Source organism: Molossus molossus, unplaced genomic scaffold (genome assembly GCF_014108415.1).
Source record: "Molossus molossus isolate mMolMol1 unplaced genomic scaffold, mMolMol1.p scaffold_m16_p_2, whole genome shotgun sequence".
Classification (NCBI taxonomy): Eukaryota; Metazoa; Chordata; class Mammalia; order Chiroptera; family Molossidae; genus Molossus; species Molossus molossus.
In genome coordinates this window covers 97,349,904-97,372,349 of record NW_023425355.1, presented here as the reverse complement: position 1 = coordinate 97,372,349, position 22,446 = coordinate 97,349,904, and the positions used below count along the sequence as shown (strand labels likewise).

Below are 22,446 nucleotides of genomic sequence, written 5' to 3'. Positions count from 1 at the left end.
CACTTTTGAAAATTCCTAAAAAGGGCTTCTCTATTGCAAATATTCCAAATCAATATTATTTCAAAGTCCTCTAGAATAGCTAGAAGCAATCAACAATCAAATTGACTTGTCAGAGAAACTAAATCACTTGTCCTATAGAATATCCCATATTCTGGACATTGGACTATTTCTTTTATTTTTTGAGGTTTTTTTTTTTTTTTTTTTAGCGAAGAAGGAAGAAGAGAGAGAAACATCGATATGAGAAACATCAATTGGTTCGTTGCGTCCCGCATACACCCTGACCTGGGAATGAAACCTGAAACCTGTGTATGTGCCCTGACCAGGAAGTGAACCTGCCACCTTTTGGTGTACAGGACATAGCTACAACCAACTGAGCCACACCAGCCAGGGTTGGCCTTATTTCTTATTGTCTCCCTACACAAACCTCTGGAGTCAGTCTTGGGGTCAAAATCTACCATTGGTAGTACCTGTGTGAACTTGGATAAGTCACAACCTCTGATTCTGTTTCATCATTTATAAACTGAAAATAGTATACAGCACACATTTAGGAACAGTATCTCTTAGCATTAGTTACCGGAAACACTCTAGCAATCTCTTTCCCAGCCTATCTTGAGCCACCCAGTTGGATAAGAAGTAGACCTCTTTTGAACAACCCTAACACTTTGCTTCTACCTCCATCACGTCCCTTAGAATACTCCCATCCTCTTATTTTTATAATTATTTGTGAATTTATATTACTGTCCTACTAAAAATGTAGGCTCTTTGTAGGTAGCAAACACTTATTCATCTTTGTATTCCTTGCAATTTTAAAAAATTTACGCATAGTAAGAATCAGATACTTTATCTGTTGAACCGTATTTTAAATGCCCTTTCATAATCAGGCTTTTAGAACGGAAAGAAATTTTCAAAACAATTTGGGCCAATCGTTATTGTTCAGCTTTGGAAAATGAGATCCACCTAATAAATATTTAAAAATTCTTTACAAACAAATGGATATAGATGATATATCTATGTTTTCCCAAAAATACTAATACAGAGCATTTGCTATGACCCCAATAGAGTATAGGTATGTAGCATGAATCTAAAGCTTTTCATTACAATTATATTTAATTTAGCACTGTTATACAGAACTAAACCAAAATTAGGTTTTACTAAATTGACTTAAACCAATTTCAACTGAAAATATGGCAATTTGTGAAATAAAAATAATAAAGTTATACCTACACTAGTTACTTTACGGTATATTTGAGCTGCATTTTGGCACTCTGAATAAGGGTACTCCGAAGTAGCCATTTCCAGCATACACATTCCAAAAGCATACACATCTACAGATTCATCATAGTGTTCTTCATACATCTCTGGGGCCATAAACTCAGGAGTCCCTACAAAATAACACCACAACCACATTTTTATTAAAGAGAAAATTTTATTCACAAAGATTACTTTCCTTTTCCCGTAAGGACTATCTGAGTTAATTTCTGCTCCCTAAAAGAAATGTATAAATAGAAAATTTATTGAATACTTGATGTATATACATAAAGCACTTAAAGAATGTCATTAACTTCCTGTACTATAAAGTACAATCTGTAATGGTCAAGATTAGAAATGATCACTAAAACTTGTTTTTATTTCTGTCCTTCTTAGTTATTGAAATTTTTCATAATTAAATTAGTAAATTCTTTCTTAAATTCTCAGAAACTTTCAATAATCTTAAATATATCCCACAAAAAAAATACACTAGGATGTCTCCAAAATAAGGCAATATATAAGATATTTCAAAGCAAATTCACATTCTAGGCCAGGGGTCAGCAAACTTCTCTGTAAATAGCCAGATGGTAAATATTTCAGGCTCTGCTATCCATATGGCCTCTGTCACAACTGCTCAACTTTGCCACTGTAGTTGAAGAGTATCCATAGACAATACACAAACAAGTGGGTATAGCTGTGTTCCAATAAATTTTTATTTACAAAAATAGACAGCTGGGCCAGGTTTAGCCCATGGGCTGTAGTTTGCTGCTCCCTATTCTAGACATATGCAATTAACAACGCTCTTTACCCAACCAATAAACTATGAAATGTTAATCACCAATGACACTCTTAGCAAATGATGTGCGCATTAAGGTAGCTAGGCCTAAATCACCAATCTTCACAGATCCAGTAGGTCCCGTGATGAAAATATTGTCACACTTCAGATCCCGGTGAATAATAGGAGGGGTCCTAGTGTGCAAGAACTGCAACCCCTTTAAAATTTGCCTGCACCAGCTCCTTAGGACCTTTGGTTTCATGACTTTAAATCGTTTTAAGTACCTATATAAAGAAACAAAAGACCACATGTTAATAAATATACCTACCTTATCATATGAGCACTATTATGGTAAATCATTTAAGCTAGCAGACATTGTATGTGCCATACTACAATTACCATCACTAAGTTGTTTTTTATTGTCTGTTATGGCAAGAAAAATTTTAAAGAAAATTTAAAATCTAAGGCTTCATTCTTAGAAAAGACATACTACCAAGTTTAGTATTTTTTAAAAATATTTTTTATTGAGTTTTTTTTTTAGAGAGAGAGGAAGGGAGAAGTAGAAAGATATAGAAACATCCATCGGCCACCTCCTGCATGCCCCCTACTGGGGATTGAGCCTGTAACCCGGGGATGTGCCCTGACTGGGAATAGAACCCATGACCTCTTGGCGCATGGGTCAACACTCAACTACTGAGCCACACTGGCTGGGCCCAAGTTTAGTATTTTTAATTCAAAACAAGATTCATTTCAATCAGAGTGGCCTTTTGTGAATGGCAGCACAATTTTAAAAAGAAAGTCCTTCTATACTTCCTAATAACTGCTTATATAGAGTCACCAGGGGGTTTAACTATGTAAAATTTTAGTGCAAGGATACTAGGAAACAGAAAATGTATATCTCACATTTAATAGTTACAAATAAGTGATTACACCACCAAATGAAAAACTGTGGTCAGAAATAAAACAATAGACTATAATGACATAGTATTGCTCACTAGACTTGTGAACCTGGCCACACCCCCAACTTTTTCGTATCTTTTACAAAATGACATTATATTATCTCTATAATGATTTCTAATTCTAAAATCCTATGATATCCCACAAATATTAATTTCTCAACATAGTATTTTCTAACAAACTTCATTAACATCCTAATTTTTTAACCTGCCCTGAAACACAGTCACTAGATTCAGATTCTACAAGTTCTTTAATCAAGTAGTGTTATTTTGCAAGCAACTTTTATGACTCCTTAAAATTATTTCCAAAAAGAACTCCATTAGCACTATCAGGGTCAACTTACGTCTTTAATGTTCCTGATGTCATAAGTTCGGTCACTAATACAATGCATTTCTTTCCTTTTAATATAGACTCCCAGGAATCATAAAATCGAACTATATTAGGATGTTGGAGACCCTTTAACATCTCTGCTTCTTCCTTAAACCTTTGCTGCTCAGCTTTGGTTAATTTCCGATCCTGGAATGGAGGAACAAATTCCAAATTAAAGTGTAGAAATTCTCATGCACATTTGTAATACCACTCAAATGGTTGCTTTACTTAACTATATTTACTTATATATGTATTTACTTTTGCTTGTCAATTCTTTTCTCAGGACCTATATAATCACTGATATCCTTTGTTAGTGACTTTGACTCCTCCCATACAGCAATGCAGCAGCGGCTACATTTCATAACTATGTTATAGACCCACCTGCATAATAAACCAATACTTTGAAAAACATATCTTGAAAGTTAACTTTTTGTGGTAATCATTTTGCAATATATACATATATCAAATCATTATGTTATACACCTTAAACTTATACATTATTATATATCAATTGTATCTCAATAAAACTGGAAAAATAAATAAAGTGTCCTTTGCTGGAAAAGAAAAACAATATCTAAAAATAAGAAAAGGGCACTGGCAGGAGTGGCTCAGTTGGTTGAGTGTTGTCCCATGCACCAAAAAGTCGCCAGTTCGATTCCCGGTCAGGGCACATACCCAGGTTTTAGGTTCGGGCACTGGGGTTAAGGTATGTACTGGAGGCAGCCAATTTGATATTTCTCTCTCACATTGATGTGTTTTTTTTTTCTCTCTCTCTCTCTCTCTCCCTCTCCCTGCCTCTCTTTCTAAAAAATAATTAAATAAAAACATTTAAAAATTAAAAAAGAGAAAAGGTAATAGTCAAAACAAATAATCAGGAAGTTCCCTTAAGAAATCCCTGAATTTTCCACATCTAAAGGATCTATTATGTCCAAACAGGAATAATCAAATGTTAGACACCTAGACATTTACTCTGGTCAAATATAAGAATTGCTAACATACTTCCAGACAGAAATATAAGGTAACCAACCAATGAAAGGCTTTCAAACAGACTTTGGACCCCTAATCTGCTATATGAAATGCTAGAACTCAAAAGAGCAATTTTTACAGAATTCTTAGGGAGGACTATGACCCTAAAATTCTGAACCCAGACAAGTATCAATCAAGTTTATAATGGAAAAATACACACATTTCCATGAAAACACAGAAAGTATATCATACCACAAACTCTTTCTGAAAACAGTACTCAAAGAATTTCAATTAAGCACTGGCCAAGTAGCTCAGTTGGCTAGAGCATCGTCCCTATACTCCAAGGCTGCGGGTTCAATCCCCAGTCAGGGTACAAATGAGAATCAACCAATGAATGCATAAATAAGTGGAACAACAAATCGATGTTTCTCTCTCTCTAAAAATCAATAAATAAAAATTTTTAGGATTTTTCAATTACATGTGGCTAAATAAAGTTTCTAGAAGAGAAGGGTATGGCATACAATAATAATAAATAAATAGTAAGACATTTCCACTAATGCTTACTTAGAGTTTAACCAAAGTAATCGGGGCTTTTATGGTTGGTAGATTTGAATGAATTTTCTAAACAGTATTAAAATAGAAGATATATACTACAAACAGGACAGTCTGGAATTGAAATTCCAGGTTACTTCATTAAAATATAGTAGACAAAGAAGAATAAAGATTTTTGTCTTCTGCAAAGGGGAACAGGAGAGAAGGGAGTGATGATAGAACTATTTTAAGTTTTGATGTGGACAAAGAAGTAATCAAGTATGCTAGTTAAAATCTATGTATGATTTCCATTTCAAGATAGTTGACAACATATTAATTTCCTTCCTTTCCTAAATCCCACCAAAATGACAAAAGAAACATATAAATAAATCCATAGTAGTGATGGAAATATGAGAAGGGTTCAGACAAAATACTTTTTAAAGATAAAGATATATACCTTGATAGAATTATATTTTTATGAAACTCAAGAAAGTAGAAGAAATGGCAATTGGATAGGAGCAAAAAACTTCTGTTAAAGTTTCTTCGTTAAGACTTCATAATAACCCTTATAAAAGCAGCATACCAGAGCTCTGGCAATTTCATTTTTGGTTACTTTTCACATTACTCTTTGATGTTTATAAGGAAATATGTAAAAGGATATTCAGTGCAGTGTGCTTTGTAATTGTGAAAGATTAGAAACAACAAAAATGTCAACAATAAAGTTTATTATATGCCAGGTACTGTTCATTTCTATACATGTAGTATTTTCACCTAGACAGTTAACCAGTTATGCTAGTAGCACTTAAACTATTCTTTTCACGCTGATTTAAAGAACATGTTTGCTTGGGAAAGCATAATTGCCAATGATATGTCAGATAAGGGGTTAATTTCCAAAATATATAGAGGATTCATACAACTCAACAAAAGGAAGACAAAGAACCCAATTAAAAAATGGGCAGAGGACCTAAATAGATACCTCTCCAAACAGGACATACAAATGGCTAAGAGACATATGAAGAAATGCCCAACATCACTAATCATCAGAGAGATGCAAATTAAAAGAATTATGAGGTATCACCCCACACCTGCCAGAATGGCCGCCATCAACAAATCATCAAACAAGTGTTGGTGAGGATGTGGAGAAAAGGGGACTCTAGTGCACTGCTGGTGGGAATGCAGACTGGTGCAGCCACTATGGAAAACAATATGGTGCTTCCTCAAAATATTAAAAATTGAACTGCCATTTGACCCAGTGATCCCACTTCTAGGAATATACAGTCATCCCTTGCCACTCCACACTTCAACTTTCGCAGCTTCGCTCTATCGCAGTTTCTTCAAATATATTCATTAAAAAGTTGATCAAGACAGTGAAAATGATACAGCATGTGCTAGTTGTCTGAGTCAATTATACACCCCTGTATTACAATTAAAATTAAAATTACTGTACATATGGACTGTAGGCCTATGCATTTGACACCCCCGCAAATCCTTCAATGCCAGGTGCAACTGCTCGACCACTCCTTGTGTGTGGGCAATAACTTTTAAATAAAGAATCCTACTTCGCGGAAATTCATTTATCTTGGTAGAGTCTGGAACTGATAAACTGCGATAAACGAGGGCCAACTATATCCTAAGAAGCCTGAAACACCAATCAGAAAGAATATATGTACCCCAATGATCATAGCAGCACTATTTACAATCGCTAAGATCTGGAAACAGCCCAAGTGTCCATCAATAGATGAGTGGATAAAAAAGCTGTGGTACATATACACAATGGAATTCTATGCAGCCATAAGAAAGAAAGATCTCTTATCCTTTGAAACGACATGGAAGGACCTAGAGGCGAAACAAGCCAATCAGAGAAAGACAAATATCAAATGATCTCACATATCTGTGGAATATAATGAACAAGACAAACTGAGAAACAAAATAGACCCAGAGACATGGAAGTGAGGTGCAGACTGACAAACTGGGTGTGATTCAGTTGATTGAACCACTGTGTCTAAGCAATGGATTTTTTGATATGATACCAAAAGCACACAGTTAAAAGAAAAAAATAGATAAATTGGACTTAATCAAAATTAAAAACTTTTGTGCATCAAAGGCACTATTAAGAAAGTAAAAAAACAATCCACAGAATGGGAGCAAATATTTGCAATTCATACCTGATACTCCCAAACGGATTAATACTTAGAATATATAAAGAACTACTACAACTCAAGAAACAAAAGACAAACAACCCAATTCAACAAGAGGCAAATGACTTGAATAGATATTTCTCCAAGAAGAACTAAAAATGGTCAATAAATACAGAAAAAGAGGTTCAACATCACTAGGCATTAGGAAGATGCAAATCAAAACTATAATGAGATACCACCTCAAATGACTCAGGATGGTTACTAAAAACAACAACTGTTGACAAGGATGTGGAGAATTTGGAACCCTTATATATTACTGGTGGGAATGTAAAATGATGCATTCACTGTGGAAAACAGTATAGCCATTCTTAAAAATTAAACACAGAATTACCATACAATCTAGCAATTCCACTTCTAGGTATATACAAAAAAGAATTAAACTAGACTTGAACAGATATTTGTGCACCAATATTCATAGCAGCATTGTTCACAATAGTCAAAAAGTGGAAATAAAACAAACATCCATTAGTGGATGGATGAAACAAATGTGGTGTATACATATAATAGAATATTGTTCAGACTTAAAAAGGAATAGAATTCTGATACATGCTACAATATGGATGAATCCTGAAAATATTATGCTAAAAATGAAATAACCCAGGCACAAAAGAACAAATATTTTATTAGTCCACTTCCATGAAATACCTAGAATAGGTAAATTCATAGAGACAGAAAGTAGAATAGTGGTTACCAGGAGCTGGAAAGAGTAAGGAATAGGGAGTTATTATTTAATGAGTACAGAGTTTCAGTTTGGGATGATGAAAAAGTTCTGGAGATGGATGGTGGTGATGGTTGTACAACAATGTGAATATACTTAATGCCACTGAATTGTACACTTAAAATGGTTAAGATGGTAAATTATATGTTATGCATATTTGACACAATAAAAAGTTATTTTAAAAAGATTTAAGGAACTCATACAGTATTTGTCTTTGTCTGTTTGACTTATCTCACTTAGCATGCCTTCAAGATCTATCCATGTTGCTACAAATGGCAGTATTTCCTCTTTTCTCATAGCTGAGTAATATTCCTGTGTGTGTGTGTATCACATCTTCTTTATCTTAAGTTTCCATATCTTGACTATTATGCATAATGCCACAAAGAACATAGGTGTGCAGATATCCCTCTGAGATACAAATACTGTATGATATTTACATGCGCAATCTTTAAAAACTGAAATTGTAAAAACAGAGAAGTAGAATAGTGGTTAACCAGGGGCTGGAGAGTGGGGATATTTGGGAGATGTTGTTTAGGGTACAAACTTACAACTAGTAGATAAATAAGTTCTGAGATCTAATGTACCACATAGTGATTATAGTCAATACTGTATTATAAACTTCAAAGTTGCTAAGAAACTAAATCTTAACTGTCCTCCAAAATAAAATGATAATTATGTGACATAATGAAGGTGCTAGCTAATGCTATGGTAGTAATCATACTGCAATAGATAAATGTATCACATCAACACATTGTACACCTTAAGCTTATAGCATGTTATATGGTAATTGTATCTCTATAAAAAGGCTTAAAAAGAGTTAAGGAACTCACAGAGCAAAAGCAAGGAGTGCTAAACTTAGATCTAAGAACAAGTGTTTATGATTTTCTATCTAACCTAAGATGACTAAAGAGTCCTAAATATCCCTAGAATTAGCTAGAAGTTTTCCCTTTGTGACAGACCCACAGATCTTCTCTGAAGAATAATGAATAAATTTTGATGCCCTCTGATTAAATTAGTAAGTGCAAATCTTTCATGTGCCAAGATAAACTACTTCACTTTATCCTTTGATCCTATGAATTTAAAGTAGTCAGCATTCAGAGTAAACAACTTTACAAAGTTACAACTGCTGTCCCAGATGCATTGCTAAAGGTAAAAATCCACAAAAAAAGGCATGGCCAAGTCCTGGCCAGTGTGGCTCAGTTGGTTGGGCACCATCTTGTGCACCAAAACATTGCCAGTTTGATTCCCAGTCAGGGCACATGCTTGGGTTGCCGGCTCGATCCCCAGTGAGGGGGCAGGCAGGATATGGCCGATCAATGTTTCTATCTCTCTCTCCCTTCCTCTCTCTCTAAAAAATCAATAAAAACATATTTTAAATACAGACACACACACACACACACACACACACACACACACACACTATTGTATTAATGATAACCACTTTGATAAGGTAACTTTCACACATTGCAAATGAAGAGTTCTTACACAAGACAGGAATAATGAGCCACAAATGGCAAACTAGAGAGCAGTGATAGCTAATGGAGTTGACATAGTCAGAAGCCAGGAAAATTACAGTCTACAAAAATGATCCTTTAATGTTACTGTCTCTACGTAAGGTTATCCCCCCCTCCCTCCAAAAAGCATCAAATATCAATTTTTCAGTTCTATAAATATTAATGTATTTGGCTGATAAATATAAGAGGTGAAATACAAATTTACCAAATAGATTTCAACTACTCCAACACTACTTTAAAAAGAATTACTGTCCTTCTATGAATGTTAACTAAACACTTAATCTATTATAATATATGGCATGCTTAAAATGTACACAAAACCTTTCCTGAGACAAGGCACAATACCAACAGGACTAACCTGCGTATGTATTTATTCAAGATAAGAAGCATTTCATTTCCAAAAGGTAAACTATGGCCTTATCAGCTATGTCTCTTATGCAAACACCAACAATGAAGTACAGAACCAGGTCAGAGGGTATATGGATCTGTTTCTGCAAACGTGAAAGGAGGAAGAAATCAACAATGTTATAAAAGCTGCATTATAAAATAACTTGTTCAAATAAGGATGAACACTATGAAAGCTTCAAAAATGGTGCTTACTTTACAAAGCAGTCTATCAATGCGTAGTCTGGATAAACATGAAGTTGCTCAGTATTTTATCACTATCATTTAATGAACACTCAAACATGTACCACATGCTTCATAAGCATTATCTCTAACTCTCAACATTTTGTTTCTCAATCTGAGTAGTGGGTACACAGATTGCATTGTGCTCTTATTTATTATTTTTTATATATTAAAATATTATATACATTTTTAAAGTGAAAACTAAGGCTTCAAATTGTTAAGTAGCTTAGCTTTCCCAAAGTTTCCAACTGACAGACAACATTGGAACCCATGTCTGCCATATTCTGAAACCCAAGCACTCTCCAGTTCATCACTCTGCCTCTCAGAAACAATATTCACAGCAATGATTGCAGGTACCTCACTCACGAGCCACTTTCCATGGAAAGCCTGTGTAGTGAAATGAAATAAACACAAACCAGGGCAATGGCAATTTGTAAATGGTAATACCAAAGAATTAATCAAGAAATCAGCATATAACAGTCATAGTCTGGCCATATTAGTATGTTAAATGGTATTAATACCTAAAGAAAAATGCTCATCAGCAGTGGTCAAGATAATACATGGAAAGGGGAATGAAATACATACAGAACCAGGTTCACTTATCTTCCAGTACTGTTGAACAAAGAGGATGTCCTCATCCAGTCAGGATGTGAGCATTCAATTCATTTGGTCGGTCAATTTTATTGTCTTAGCAGGAGGACACGGAGGAACATCTAGTTCCTATACTTACCAAGCCAACTTCTGATTATAATTTAGCTTCTCATGTATCTGGCCTACAGACCAACTAGAGCATTTGACCTAACAACTATATTCTTCATTCTGAATTAATAAACTTACATCCTAGATTTAGGCATTTAGGTTAGCATGAGTCAGTCCCCAGTGTGTCCAACCACCTCTGAACATTGATAAAAGGTGAAGGCCAGACTTTGAACCATGGCAACAAACCATGAAACTATTCCTCAAGCCAAGGAGTGTCCTTAAATGACATTATTAATTAGTACCCCTTGAGCTTCAGCAATTTAATGTTAAGAACCTTATTTTAAACAGGGTTCATTGAAACCTGGCCAGTGTGGCTCAGTGGTTGAGCATCGGCCCATGCACCAAGAAGTCACTGGTTTGATTTCTGGTCAGGGCACATGCCCAGGTTGTGGGCTAGAGCTCCTGTAGTGGGAGTGCAGGAGGCAGCCAATCAATGTTTCTCTCTCATTGATGCTTCTATCTATCTTCCCCTCTCCCTTCCTCTCTCTCTAAAAATCAAATAAAACCTTTAAAAATAAGCAAACAGGATCCATTTAAGAAATAATTTGATCAAAAATGGTTTAAGCCCTGGCCGGTTTGGCTCAGCGGTTTGAGCGTCGGCCTGCGGTCCGGAGAGACCCGGGTTCGGTTCCCGCTAAGGGCACGTACTTGGGTTGCAGTTTGTCCCCGGCCCTGGTTGGTCGTGTGGTGGCAGCCACTCGATGTGTCCCTTTCACATCGATGTTTCTCTCTCTCTATCTCTTCCTCTCTCTCCCTCCCACTCTATCTGTATAAAAAATGGAAAAATGTCCTCGGGTGAGGATAAAAAAAAAATGGTTTAATATCATACAAGATTTACTTACTCAAATAATTAATGAGGGGGAAATTCCTAAGTCATCTATGCCAATTTTTTATATGTAGCCAATAGAATACAAATACCTGCTCCGCCCCGTTGGCCAACTTACTTAATGTATTTAACCCTAAGTTCTAGCATCTGAAAACTTATTATCCCTACCTCATGTAAATACTGCAAGGGTTAAACAAAATATTCAAATTAAGTGTCTGTATAAGTGCTCGATTAATGTTTATTTTGATTAAAGGAAAGTGTATGATACCATTAGTAATAACAAGATATACTCAAGTTCCTTACCCACAAATTCCCTAATTTGGGGGGTTTTCAGAAACTCAACAGTCATATTTAGGAAGAGACCATATAAAACTAAGAGGTAATTCCAATTAATAAATGTAGAAAGAATGCAGACAATTGAAAATCACCATTATAACACTACAGTAATACTCACTACAGGCAAAATACACCAATGGATGCCAAAACAATGGAAGAAAGGTTGAGAAGAAACAGTTATCTGCATAGTCTTAAAGTTATCTACTCCTAAGATATTTATTAATATAAATAAAAGTATTTATTTAATGGTATAGAAAATCCACCCAGCCAGTGTGGCTTAGTGGTTGAGCTTTGATCCATGCACCAAGGTCCCCTGTTTGATTCCTGGTCAGGGCACATGCCCAGGTTGTGGGCCCAATACCCAGGAGGCGGCCAATCGATGTTCTCTCTCATCCATGTTTCTATCTCTCTCTCTAGCTTCCTCTCTCTCTAAAATCAAAAAAGAAAAAATATTTAAAAAATAATAATAGTATAGAAAATCTATCCTATGCTACCCTAACCAAGTGATCGAGATTATTATCACCAGTAATCCACATCGACATCATATCCGCCCTGGTATAATGCACTGAGATGGGTGCATCACTCTGGTGGTCTCCATGCCAAAATTCATAGCCTAAATCTAATCATGAGAAAACATAAGACAAACCCAAATCAAGGGACATTGTACAAAACAAATGAGCAGTACTTTTTAAAATCTCAAGATCATGAAACACAAGGAAAGACTAAAGAACTATTAACATCTTGGAAGAAACTAAAGGGACATAACTAAATGCATTGTGGGATCCTGGACTGAATCAGTATTGAAAAAGGACAACAGGGGAAAAACTGGTGAAATCTAAATAAGGTATATACTTTAGTTAACAGTGTTGTACTAACAATAATTTCTAAAGTTTTCATAAATAGTCTCTGGTTAAAATATTAACATAAGGGAAAACAGTGAAGGGCATACGGGAACTTTCTATACTATCTTTGTTACTCTTCTGTTAATACAAATTATCTCAGAATAAAAAGTTAAAAAGAGAAAACTAAGTAGTAAAGGAGTGTTATCCCAATTGCCTGCGACTCCCAACCCTACCATTTCCATCAAATGAACCTATATTTTAACAGCCCTTTCACCTGATTTTCACTAATTCCAATCTCCAAACCCTCTTCTTACTGACTATAAGCTCCCTCTACTTATGCTTTATGAAAATGGGGCCTGTGTCTACTTTTTCTCCATTATGTCCCTAGCACTTAGCACAGTTTTGGCACATTACAGACACTAAATATGTATTTGATGAATGAATGAATGAATAGCAGCTGTGTACGTGCATTGTATTCATCTCCTACTGCTCCTGTAATAAGTTACCACAAATTCGGTGGCTTTAAACAACACAAATGTATTACCTGCTAGTTGTGTAGATCAGAAGTCCAAAATGAGTCTCACTAGACTAAAATCAAGGTGTTGGCAAGGCTTCGTTCCTACTGGACACTTTAGGAAAGAACGAATCTGTTTTCTTGCCTTTTCCAACTTTTAGAGGTTGCCCACATTCCTTGATTCATTGCCCACTTCCAACAATTGCATCACTCCCACCTCTAGTTGCATCATCAGATCTCCTTCTGACTATGGCCATCCTTCCTACTCTAAGAACCCCTGTGATTATAATGAGCCAACCCAGATAACTCAGGATAAACTACCAAGATCTTTAATTTAATTGCACCTGCAACATCCTTTTTGCAATGTAAGGTAACATATTCATAGGTTCCAGGGATTAGGACACATATCTTTCAGGTGCAATTATTCAGCCTACTACATGTATCAATTTGTTATCTATCAAGCAGATAGCTCAAAACTAACCCTTTGATGTAGTAACTGGGAAAATGAGTATTTCACAGACCAAGTCTGTCTCCTGCCACTCTCACCCTGTCATTTTATGAAAGCATTTACCTTTAGTTTATACTTATTAAAGTTATTTAACTAGTTTTTAAACAGAGACTAGAACATATATATTTAAGCAAACTTTATCCCTCCTCCCTTCAATGAAATCATTCTCTGCCCATGAACATTCCACTTTGAAGGCTGGGTCTGATGAAGACGGTTGAAAATCAAACTAAATAACACAATATTTTGGGGTGTGCCTATATGTAATGGAGCATTTTCTTGTGTAGCTCAAACAGAATCTGGAAACATTTCCGAGAGGGTCATAACAAAAATGTTTTGAGAGCAAAAGTATCCCAGGGTGATTACTTTGGACAACAATATTTATTTAGAAACAGAGATTCTAGTATAAATTTTAAAAATTACTTTTCTCACCCTGGCCCGGTTTGGCTCAGCAGTTAGAGGATGGGCCCTGCGGGTTCGATTCCGTTCAAGGGCATGTGACCAGGCTGTGGTTCAGTCCCCGGCCCTGGTCGTGTAGGAGGCAACCAATCGGTGTTTCTCTCTCACAACTCTCTCTCTCTCTCTCTCTCTCTCTCTCTCTCTCTCTCTCTCTCTCTCCTCCCCCCGCCTCCCTCTCACTCTGTCTGAAGATAAGTGGAGGAATATCCTTGGGTGAGAATTTTTAAAAAATAAAATAAAATTACTTTTCCCTTTAATGGAAATTCAGCTGTTTTCACATTACTATTTAATTCTAATTTAACAATTAAATGTGGGGTTGATGTCTAAAAATATACTTCTCCAGCCCTGTCGTCCCATGCACCAAAAGGTCACCAGTTCAATTCCCAGTCTAGTTGTTAGATGCTACTTAAAGGATGCCTGTTTAATTACCCTGAGAAGCACACAATTACATGTGACCCCACAGTGAAGCTTATTGCAAGCACACTCAAATACATTTTAGAAACAAATAACAAAAAATTTCAGGTATCTATGACATTTATTCATTTGGAAAATAGCCCCATTATATGAAAACAAATGACAAATGTACTAGTGGAAATATATTTCCAAGTTATAGCAAAGCAAAAACTGGTTATGTTTCCATTTGTAAAAGCAGTGCTGCTAATTCTGAAGTTTAGTGGAGGAGGAAACAATTAAAAACACTTGGGACTGACTCCGTCCAAGCGTTTCTAAACAGGCCTTTCAGTAATCTGACCAGGTCTTTCAACATCATGAACTAAAATAAACAGTCTTCTAAACAGAAATTATGACTTATAGCCCTCACTCACAGTAAATTACCAATTTACCAAAGAATTATCAAGTAATTTACCAAGTTCTTTACAAAGAACAACAGGTCAAAGTCTTTCCACTAATGCATTAAAAAAATCAAGAATGAAAACCACAAAATATGACAAACTGTTGAAATGCAGATGTTTATGGCCTAATCCTAAATATGACCTACATCGCCCAGGCCAGTTTTGCTCAGTGGTTAGAGCATCGGCCTGCGGTCCAGAGACCCGGGTTCGGTTCCCACTAAGGGCATGTACCTCAGCTGCAGTCTGTCCCCGGCCCTGGTTGGGTCGTGCGCGTGGCAACGACTCGATGTGTCCCTTTCACGTTGATGTTTCTCTCTCCCTCCCACTCTATCTGAACAAAATATGGAAAAGTGTCCTCTGGTGAGGATAAAAAATAAAAATAAATAAATATGACCTATATCATCAAAGGGTTTATTTGTTTGTTTTTAACATTCTCAAAGTCAAATATCAGCAGTAAAATCTCTCTCCTGGTTCTCTGAACTGCCATAAAGTCAATGTATTCTAAAGAAATAGATACGGTGCTTTTAAGAATTGTTATACAGCCCTGGCCGGTTTGGCTCAGCGGTTAGAGCGTCGGCCTGCGGTCCTGAGAGACCCGGGTTCGGTTCCCACTAAGGGCGTGTACCTCGGTTGCAGTTTGTCCCCGGCCCTGGTCGGTTGTGCGGGTGGCAGCCACTCGATGTGTTCCTTTCACATCGATGTTTCTCTCTCTCTCTCTGTGTTCCTCTCTCTCCCTCCCACTCTACCTGAACAAAAAATGGAAAAATGTCCTCGGGTGAGGATAAAAAAAAAAAGAATTGTTATACAAGGCTCAAATATCCACAATAGAAGGGAAATGCCATGAAGAGAAAATGGTATAAATACCTTTTGTTGAGCTGTGAATTTCAAATTAAACACACAAAAAAATAAAATTTAAAAAAAAACAGGACTGCCTAATTTCAGGGGAGAAGACTTATTTAATAAGCAAGAGGTGCTGTGAATGCAATACAGTTTACTATTTTAATAATGTTAATAAATAGAATACATATCATGTTGTTAGCGGACATACCAATTTCATATATTACATACACATACATAAACAAAGATTGGGAAAGAATCTAGAATAATTTAAACATTTAAACTGCTCACTGGGATGTTTTTCTATAAAATTGTGTAATTATATAAAGACTTTATAAAAACATGAGAAATTTTCCATTACAAACTGCATAGTACTCACAGAAAAGTAATTAAAAGGTGATGCCCCCCACCCCCGGCCAGTGTGGCTCAGTTGGTTGGAGCGTTGTACAGTATAGCGAAAGGCTGTGCATTTGATTCTAGGTCAGGGCACAGAAAGCAACCAACTGATGTTCTCTCTCACATCCATGTTTCTCTTTCTTTCTCTCTTTCTTTCCCTTTCTCTAAAATCAATAAGCATATCCTTGGTTGAGGATTACAAAAAATAAGGTTATGCCCTTATTTTTCTGGTATTCTAAATGCTGGTTTTTCTTAGTACCAAATATACAGAAAATGAAATGATATCCAAAAATTTTATCAACTAAGTCCACTAATTCTGACATTCCTTTCATAATAGAAAATTGCAATTGTTGTTCTCTGTATACATTAAAATGTACTTTATATAATTTACAACATTTGCTGCACATAAGAGAGGAGTTCCAAATCTGGCTATGTATTCAATTACCTGGGGAACTTTTTAAAAACAAGTTTCTGGGTCCCATCCCCTGGAGATTTTGATTTGGAAAGTCTGGAGTGAGTGTCAGGAATCCGTATATATGACAAAATATAAAGCTCATGTTAGTGTACTCAGGGAATTCCTCCCCTGATTCAGCTAGTTCTTGGAACTAGACCCTTATTTCAGTGCTTTTCAAACTCTCTGTAAATGCAAACCACCTGCAGATGTTACTGAGGCAGATTCTCATTCAGTAGGTCTGGAATGAGGCCTAGGAACATGCAATTCCAACACGCTCCTAGGTGACATCCATGCTGCTGGTTCAGGGACCACACCTTGTGTAGTAAGACCTTATGGGATCCTACAATCTTCCCACAGGTGAATGATAGGAGGCAAGTTCTACAACTAGAATATTTTGTTCAACTTTTACCTAAACATCCTTTAGCATAGCTAGAGTGTACAATTTGCAAACACTTGACCTATCTTTACTATGTAGCCTACTCCCAAGGGAATGGACATTATCTCCCCCATTTACAGAGTATCACTAAGAGATGAGTGTTACCAATGTCATGATGCAGAGGTGAAACTAACATTTATATAATTTCCTATATACATACAAGGATGTTGACTACAACCATGGTTATAATGTTAAAATATTGGAGAAAAATCTAGATGTGCAATAATAGAGGACTGGTTAAATAACTTATAAGGGCATCTAATAAAATAATAATGTAAATGTACAATTACTAGTAATGAAAAGATTTTAGTGATAAGCTTAAAAAAGGTTTTGTAAAAGCTTATAGTTTGATTCCATTTGGTGGAGGAGAAAATGTACAAAAAGTCATATATGCATTTATGCAAAAAAAAGGGATATACTAAGTATCTGAAAGATATACTAAATTGTTTAAAGCATCCTCAAAGTAGTAGAATTTCAGGTGGTTTTGATGTTTGTTTCTACACATTATCTAATATTTCTACTCTGACACAGACCCTATAAAATTCCTAAAGGATAAAGAAGGGATGAGAAGAATATCAAGCAAACCCCATACCTGCACACACGTTTCTCTTTTTCTCCCTCCCTCCTTTCCTTCCTTCCTTTTTTGCACATACTTTTCAAGAACTACTAGAATGGCTCTACTGCTAAGTAATATGAATTTCAAACAGTCATCAAGGGACTGCCTACATTCAAAGCACCTGAAAGCCTATTAAAATTGCTATCTTGCATCCCACCTAAACTTATTAAATTTGAGTCTCTGACCATAAGCTCCGGAATATGCATAAGAAGCAGTGACTTTTACAGAGAGTCAAGTTTGGAAAACTTGGTGTAAACAAAAAAGCTTCCTAGAAATGTAGGGACTTGCACTAAATTTCAACCTATCTAAATGGCAACATACAGCATATTCAGAATGGGTGAAATCATACACACTCACAGGCACAGAGACCACTGGAATTTGAACAACAACAAGTCTTGAACTAATGGCTTTATTCTATGTTAATGTTAAGTATCTTATGTGAATACTGACCACTTCTCATAACATGATTGAGGTCACAAAGGTTTTCCTTATATTTGACCCACATCTGTCTGAAACTATTCTTATTATAACTCTTTCTATGATACTCGACCCCTATTTAGTCATTCATTAGTAAGAAATCTACATACACATTTATTATGGAACCAAATCTTAGGTGATTCAACCTCAGTCCTATTGCTTTCCTTTCTCTTTTCTAAACACATTTCATATGACTTACCTCAGCAGATTCTGCTGATTATTTCTTCCAGAGATCCTCTTTGATGTAAACACAAAGGCATGGGGGTGGCATATTAATAGAAGTCCTCAAAGAATTAAGAAAACCATTTCCTGTTCTAAAAAATCTACATGAACCCAAAAAAATGTGTTGAACAAAAGAGAACAGGGAGATATCACACAGAATATATGTCTATCATATCACAGTCTCAAGTACTTATTATAACAATCAACTCATAAGGCATGCATTTTTTTTTTTATCCTCACCTGAGGACATTTTTTTGCATTTATTTTCAGAGTGGGAGGGAGAGAGGGAGGAAGAGAGAGAAACATCGATGAGACACATCGACTGGTTGCCACCCACATGACCCCAACTGGGGCCAGGAACGGACTGCAACTGAGGTACGTGCCCTTAGCGGGAACCAAACCTGGGACTCCCTGGTCCACGGGTCAACGCTCTAACCACTGAGCGAAACCTGCCAGAGCACATAAGGCATAAATTTAGTAAAATTTTTCAAAATGAGATGTTAAGAGTTTCAGGAATTTCCTAACTTTAATAAATTAAGGGTGTTTTCCAAAAGAAAGCCACAATAGTTCCCCCCCTCAAAACAGAGGGGAAAGCAACAGAAGAGAAAAAAGTTGGCATGAGTTCTTAAGAGGATCTAGGAAAGAAACATAATTTCAGGGAGGTGGGGGACAAGTGCTTAATTTTATTTTAATCTATGATGCATTTTAATCCTGGATCACTCAGAAGACCAGGTCAACTAAAATTGTAATTTATTAAAATCAAGGAGATTATATACCTACCTGTAGCTCACACCAAGCAACCTCAACCCATGTTTCAGTGTCCAGTCCTTTATATACTGTTTTAAACGCTCCTCTTCCCAGCTCTATGTCAAATTTCAGGAACCTGCCACTAGGAGAAGTAGCTACAGCCTTCATTTCTGCTTCTTCTTCCATTTCCTTTTCATTTTTCTCCTTCAAACAATCTTTTAAGGATTCAGAAGTTGCCTTTGAACATTGTGAGTATTTAACATCTTGTTCACCTCTTAGCACATTTGTAGAAAGCTTTTCTACACTTGGAATATTGGTTGCAGTCTTTGTTTTCTCATCTTTGGAGGAAGATTCGATAACTTTGTCATCAACACTCTTTCGGAAGAATCTCTTCCTTTCTATAGTTTCTCCAGAAGCAGAGAAGGTACTGTCTTTTTCCTTTAGTCTAGCTTCCACTGTCAAAGTTGCTGCCATCTGATGAACTCTGTTTTCCAATGAAACTCCATCAGGTTTCTCAGAATCTTCTGTGCTAGCTGGCTCCCCTGAATCAGTAGCCATTGTAACTAGGGTTGGCACTAAAAATTTTCCTGTTCTACTCTTCAGTCCAGTTACATCTCAAGAATCAGTATTATCAGAATGGGCTTCCTTTTTATGTGGTCATGTTTCCATAGTAACCTGAAGGGGAAAAAATGATATTTTAAAATCACCTCACAAAGGAAATCATTAAGGAGAAAACAAGTCACCTGATTGTTTAATCCATTTTTTCTTAATAAGAAGTTTGTTCTTTTTTTTTGTCCAAGCTTAGCAATCAGCAGACTCCAGGGACTGTGTCTTATCTTGTTTACCACTGTAGCTCTCCGTGCCTAACAGGCTACTTGGTATACATAGCTCAGTAAGTCTTCATACTGAATGAATGAATGTTGGTTAGGAACCTAGTTCTCAGTCCCATCTATCAACCCATCCATATTTAAAACAAGTATCTAAACCCTGAGTTCACTTGGGTACAAGGTAACACATACAATAAGTAAAACAGGCACATAACTTCTCAGTAAGTGGTTCTTGTCTAAAATTCTGGAATTAATCCAATAGTAGTTTTTTTTTATTGTGGTTAAATATACTTACTATCAAAGTTACTATTTTAACCATTTTTAAGTGTACAATTCAGTGTCTTTAAGTATATATACAATGTTGCAAAATCATCACCATGATCTATTTTCAGAACTCTCCATCATCCCAAACTGAAATTCTGTATCCATTAAACAATAACTCTTCATCTCCCCAGTCTCTAATAATCTCTACCCTACTTTCTGTATCTATAAATTTATTTATTCTAAGATATTTCATATAAGTGAAATCATACAGTATTTGCCCTTTTGTGTCTGGCTTATTTCATTCAACATAATGTTTGCAAGGTCCACTAATTTGTAACATGTATCAGAATTTCATTCCTTTTTCAGGTTGAACAATATTACATTTATATATTTACCACATTTTGTTTATCCATTCATCTGGTCAATGGATTGAGTTGTTTCCACCTTTAACTACTAAGAATAATGCTGCTATGAACATCCAATAGTAGTTTTGAATAACACAAATACTTGTTTATGAGCTTGCCTCAGATTTTAGCAGAAACTACTGTAAAATATTAACACACTACACTAAAAATGTAACACACTTATACTAAATCATTTAAGAAAGACTTTAAAATATGCATCTTCTTGCCCTGGCTGGTGTGGCTCAGTTGGTTGAGCATCCTCCTATACACAGGAAGGTCGCCAGTTTGATTTCCAGTCAGGGCACATGCCTGGGTTGCGGGCTTGATCCTCAGTAGGGGGCATACAGGAGGCAACTGATACGTTTCTCTTCCCCTCCCCTCTCTAAAATCAATTTAAAAAATTTTAAAAATGCATCCTCTTGAACAAGTAATTCTACTTAGAGGAACTTGCCTTAGACATTCTCTATATATTATATAGTTAAACAAAATATATACAACAAGCTTTCATACATACATACATACATACATACATGTACACACAAGATTTATTCTGAATGGCGTAATTATGGACTTTCTTTTCTTTCTGCTTTTCTGTATTTTCTTTTTTTTATTGATTTTTTTTTTTAGAGAGGAAGGGAGAGAGAGAGAGAGAGAAACATCGATCAGCTGCCTCCTGCATGCCCCCCACCAGGGATTGAGCCCGCAACCCAGGCATGTGGCCTGACCAGAAATCGAACAGGGACCTCTCAGTCCATGGGACAATGCTCAATCCACTGAGCCACACTGGCCAGACACTTTTCTGTATTTTCTCAAGCTTTTCACAAAGAACATGTGGAAGTATGTGGAACATATAAGAAAAACGTTTTTGTTTCTTAAATTTTATTTTTCAATTACAGTTTACATTCAATATTATTTTGTATTAGTTTCAGGTGTACAGCAAAATATTCTGGGGACCATTCTATAAAGCATATGATTGTTTAAGGAAAAGGTTTTCAAATGAATGGTCAAACTACCAATAAGAAATTTGTTCTCTTCTCACTATAAACTGTATACCCATTATTATGTTATGCGCCTTAGAAGGCACAATTTGTCACAACAAAAAAAATACACAGAAATATGACATTTGAAAAACTGAGAATAACAACCCTTAACTAAAACAAACAAAATGGGGAGAAATACCCCAAGTTGTTCTACATATTCAACACAATTCCTATCAACATCCCAGCTAGTTTCTTTGGAGAAATTAACAAGCTGATCCTAAAACTCATAAAACTTCAAGGGACCTAGAACAGTCAAAGCCAAAACAATCTTGAAAAAGAACAAGGTTGGAGGACTCACGCTTCCCAATTTTAAAACCTACCACAAAGCTACAGTATTAACACAGTGCGGTACTGGCATAAGGATAGATGTATCAAAAAAATGGAATGAAAGTAGAGATTCCAGAAATAAACCCACATATTTATAGTGAACTGATTTTCAATGAGAGTGCCAATTTCAATTGGGAAAGAACACTCTTTTCAACAAATGGTGCTGGGACAACTGGATATCTATATGTAAAAGAATGAAGTCAGACATCCTAAAGAAGGTTTACTGGAAAAGATGCTGGAACTGAGTTTCAAAGAAAGAAAATTAGCTGATCCGAGCAGAGGGAACATTACAAGCAAAGTCATGAAACAGCATGGATTAAGTGTATGAATGGTACCATGAACAGTTTACTGACATATTAGAAACAGGTAGATGAGGACAGAGAGGCAGATAGTCACCAAGGAAT

General features: G+C 36.0%; 1 protein-coding gene across 1 annotated transcript in view; it reads right to left on the bottom strand.

Moving 5' to 3' along the window:
- The window catches only part of WNK3 (WNK lysine deficient protein kinase 3), a 104,630-nt gene extending 84,892 nt beyond the window's left edge, over positions 1-19,738 (bottom strand). Inside the window, 4 exon segments of the mRNA XM_036271444.1 lie at positions 1,225-1,382; positions 2,087-2,307; positions 3,324-3,496; positions 19,214-19,738. Of these exon segments, the coding sequence (XP_036127337.1) occupies positions 1,225-1,382; positions 2,087-2,307; positions 3,324-3,496; positions 19,214-19,738 (1,077 nt within the window).
- Between the last annotated feature and the right edge of the window lie 2,708 nt (positions 19,739-22,446).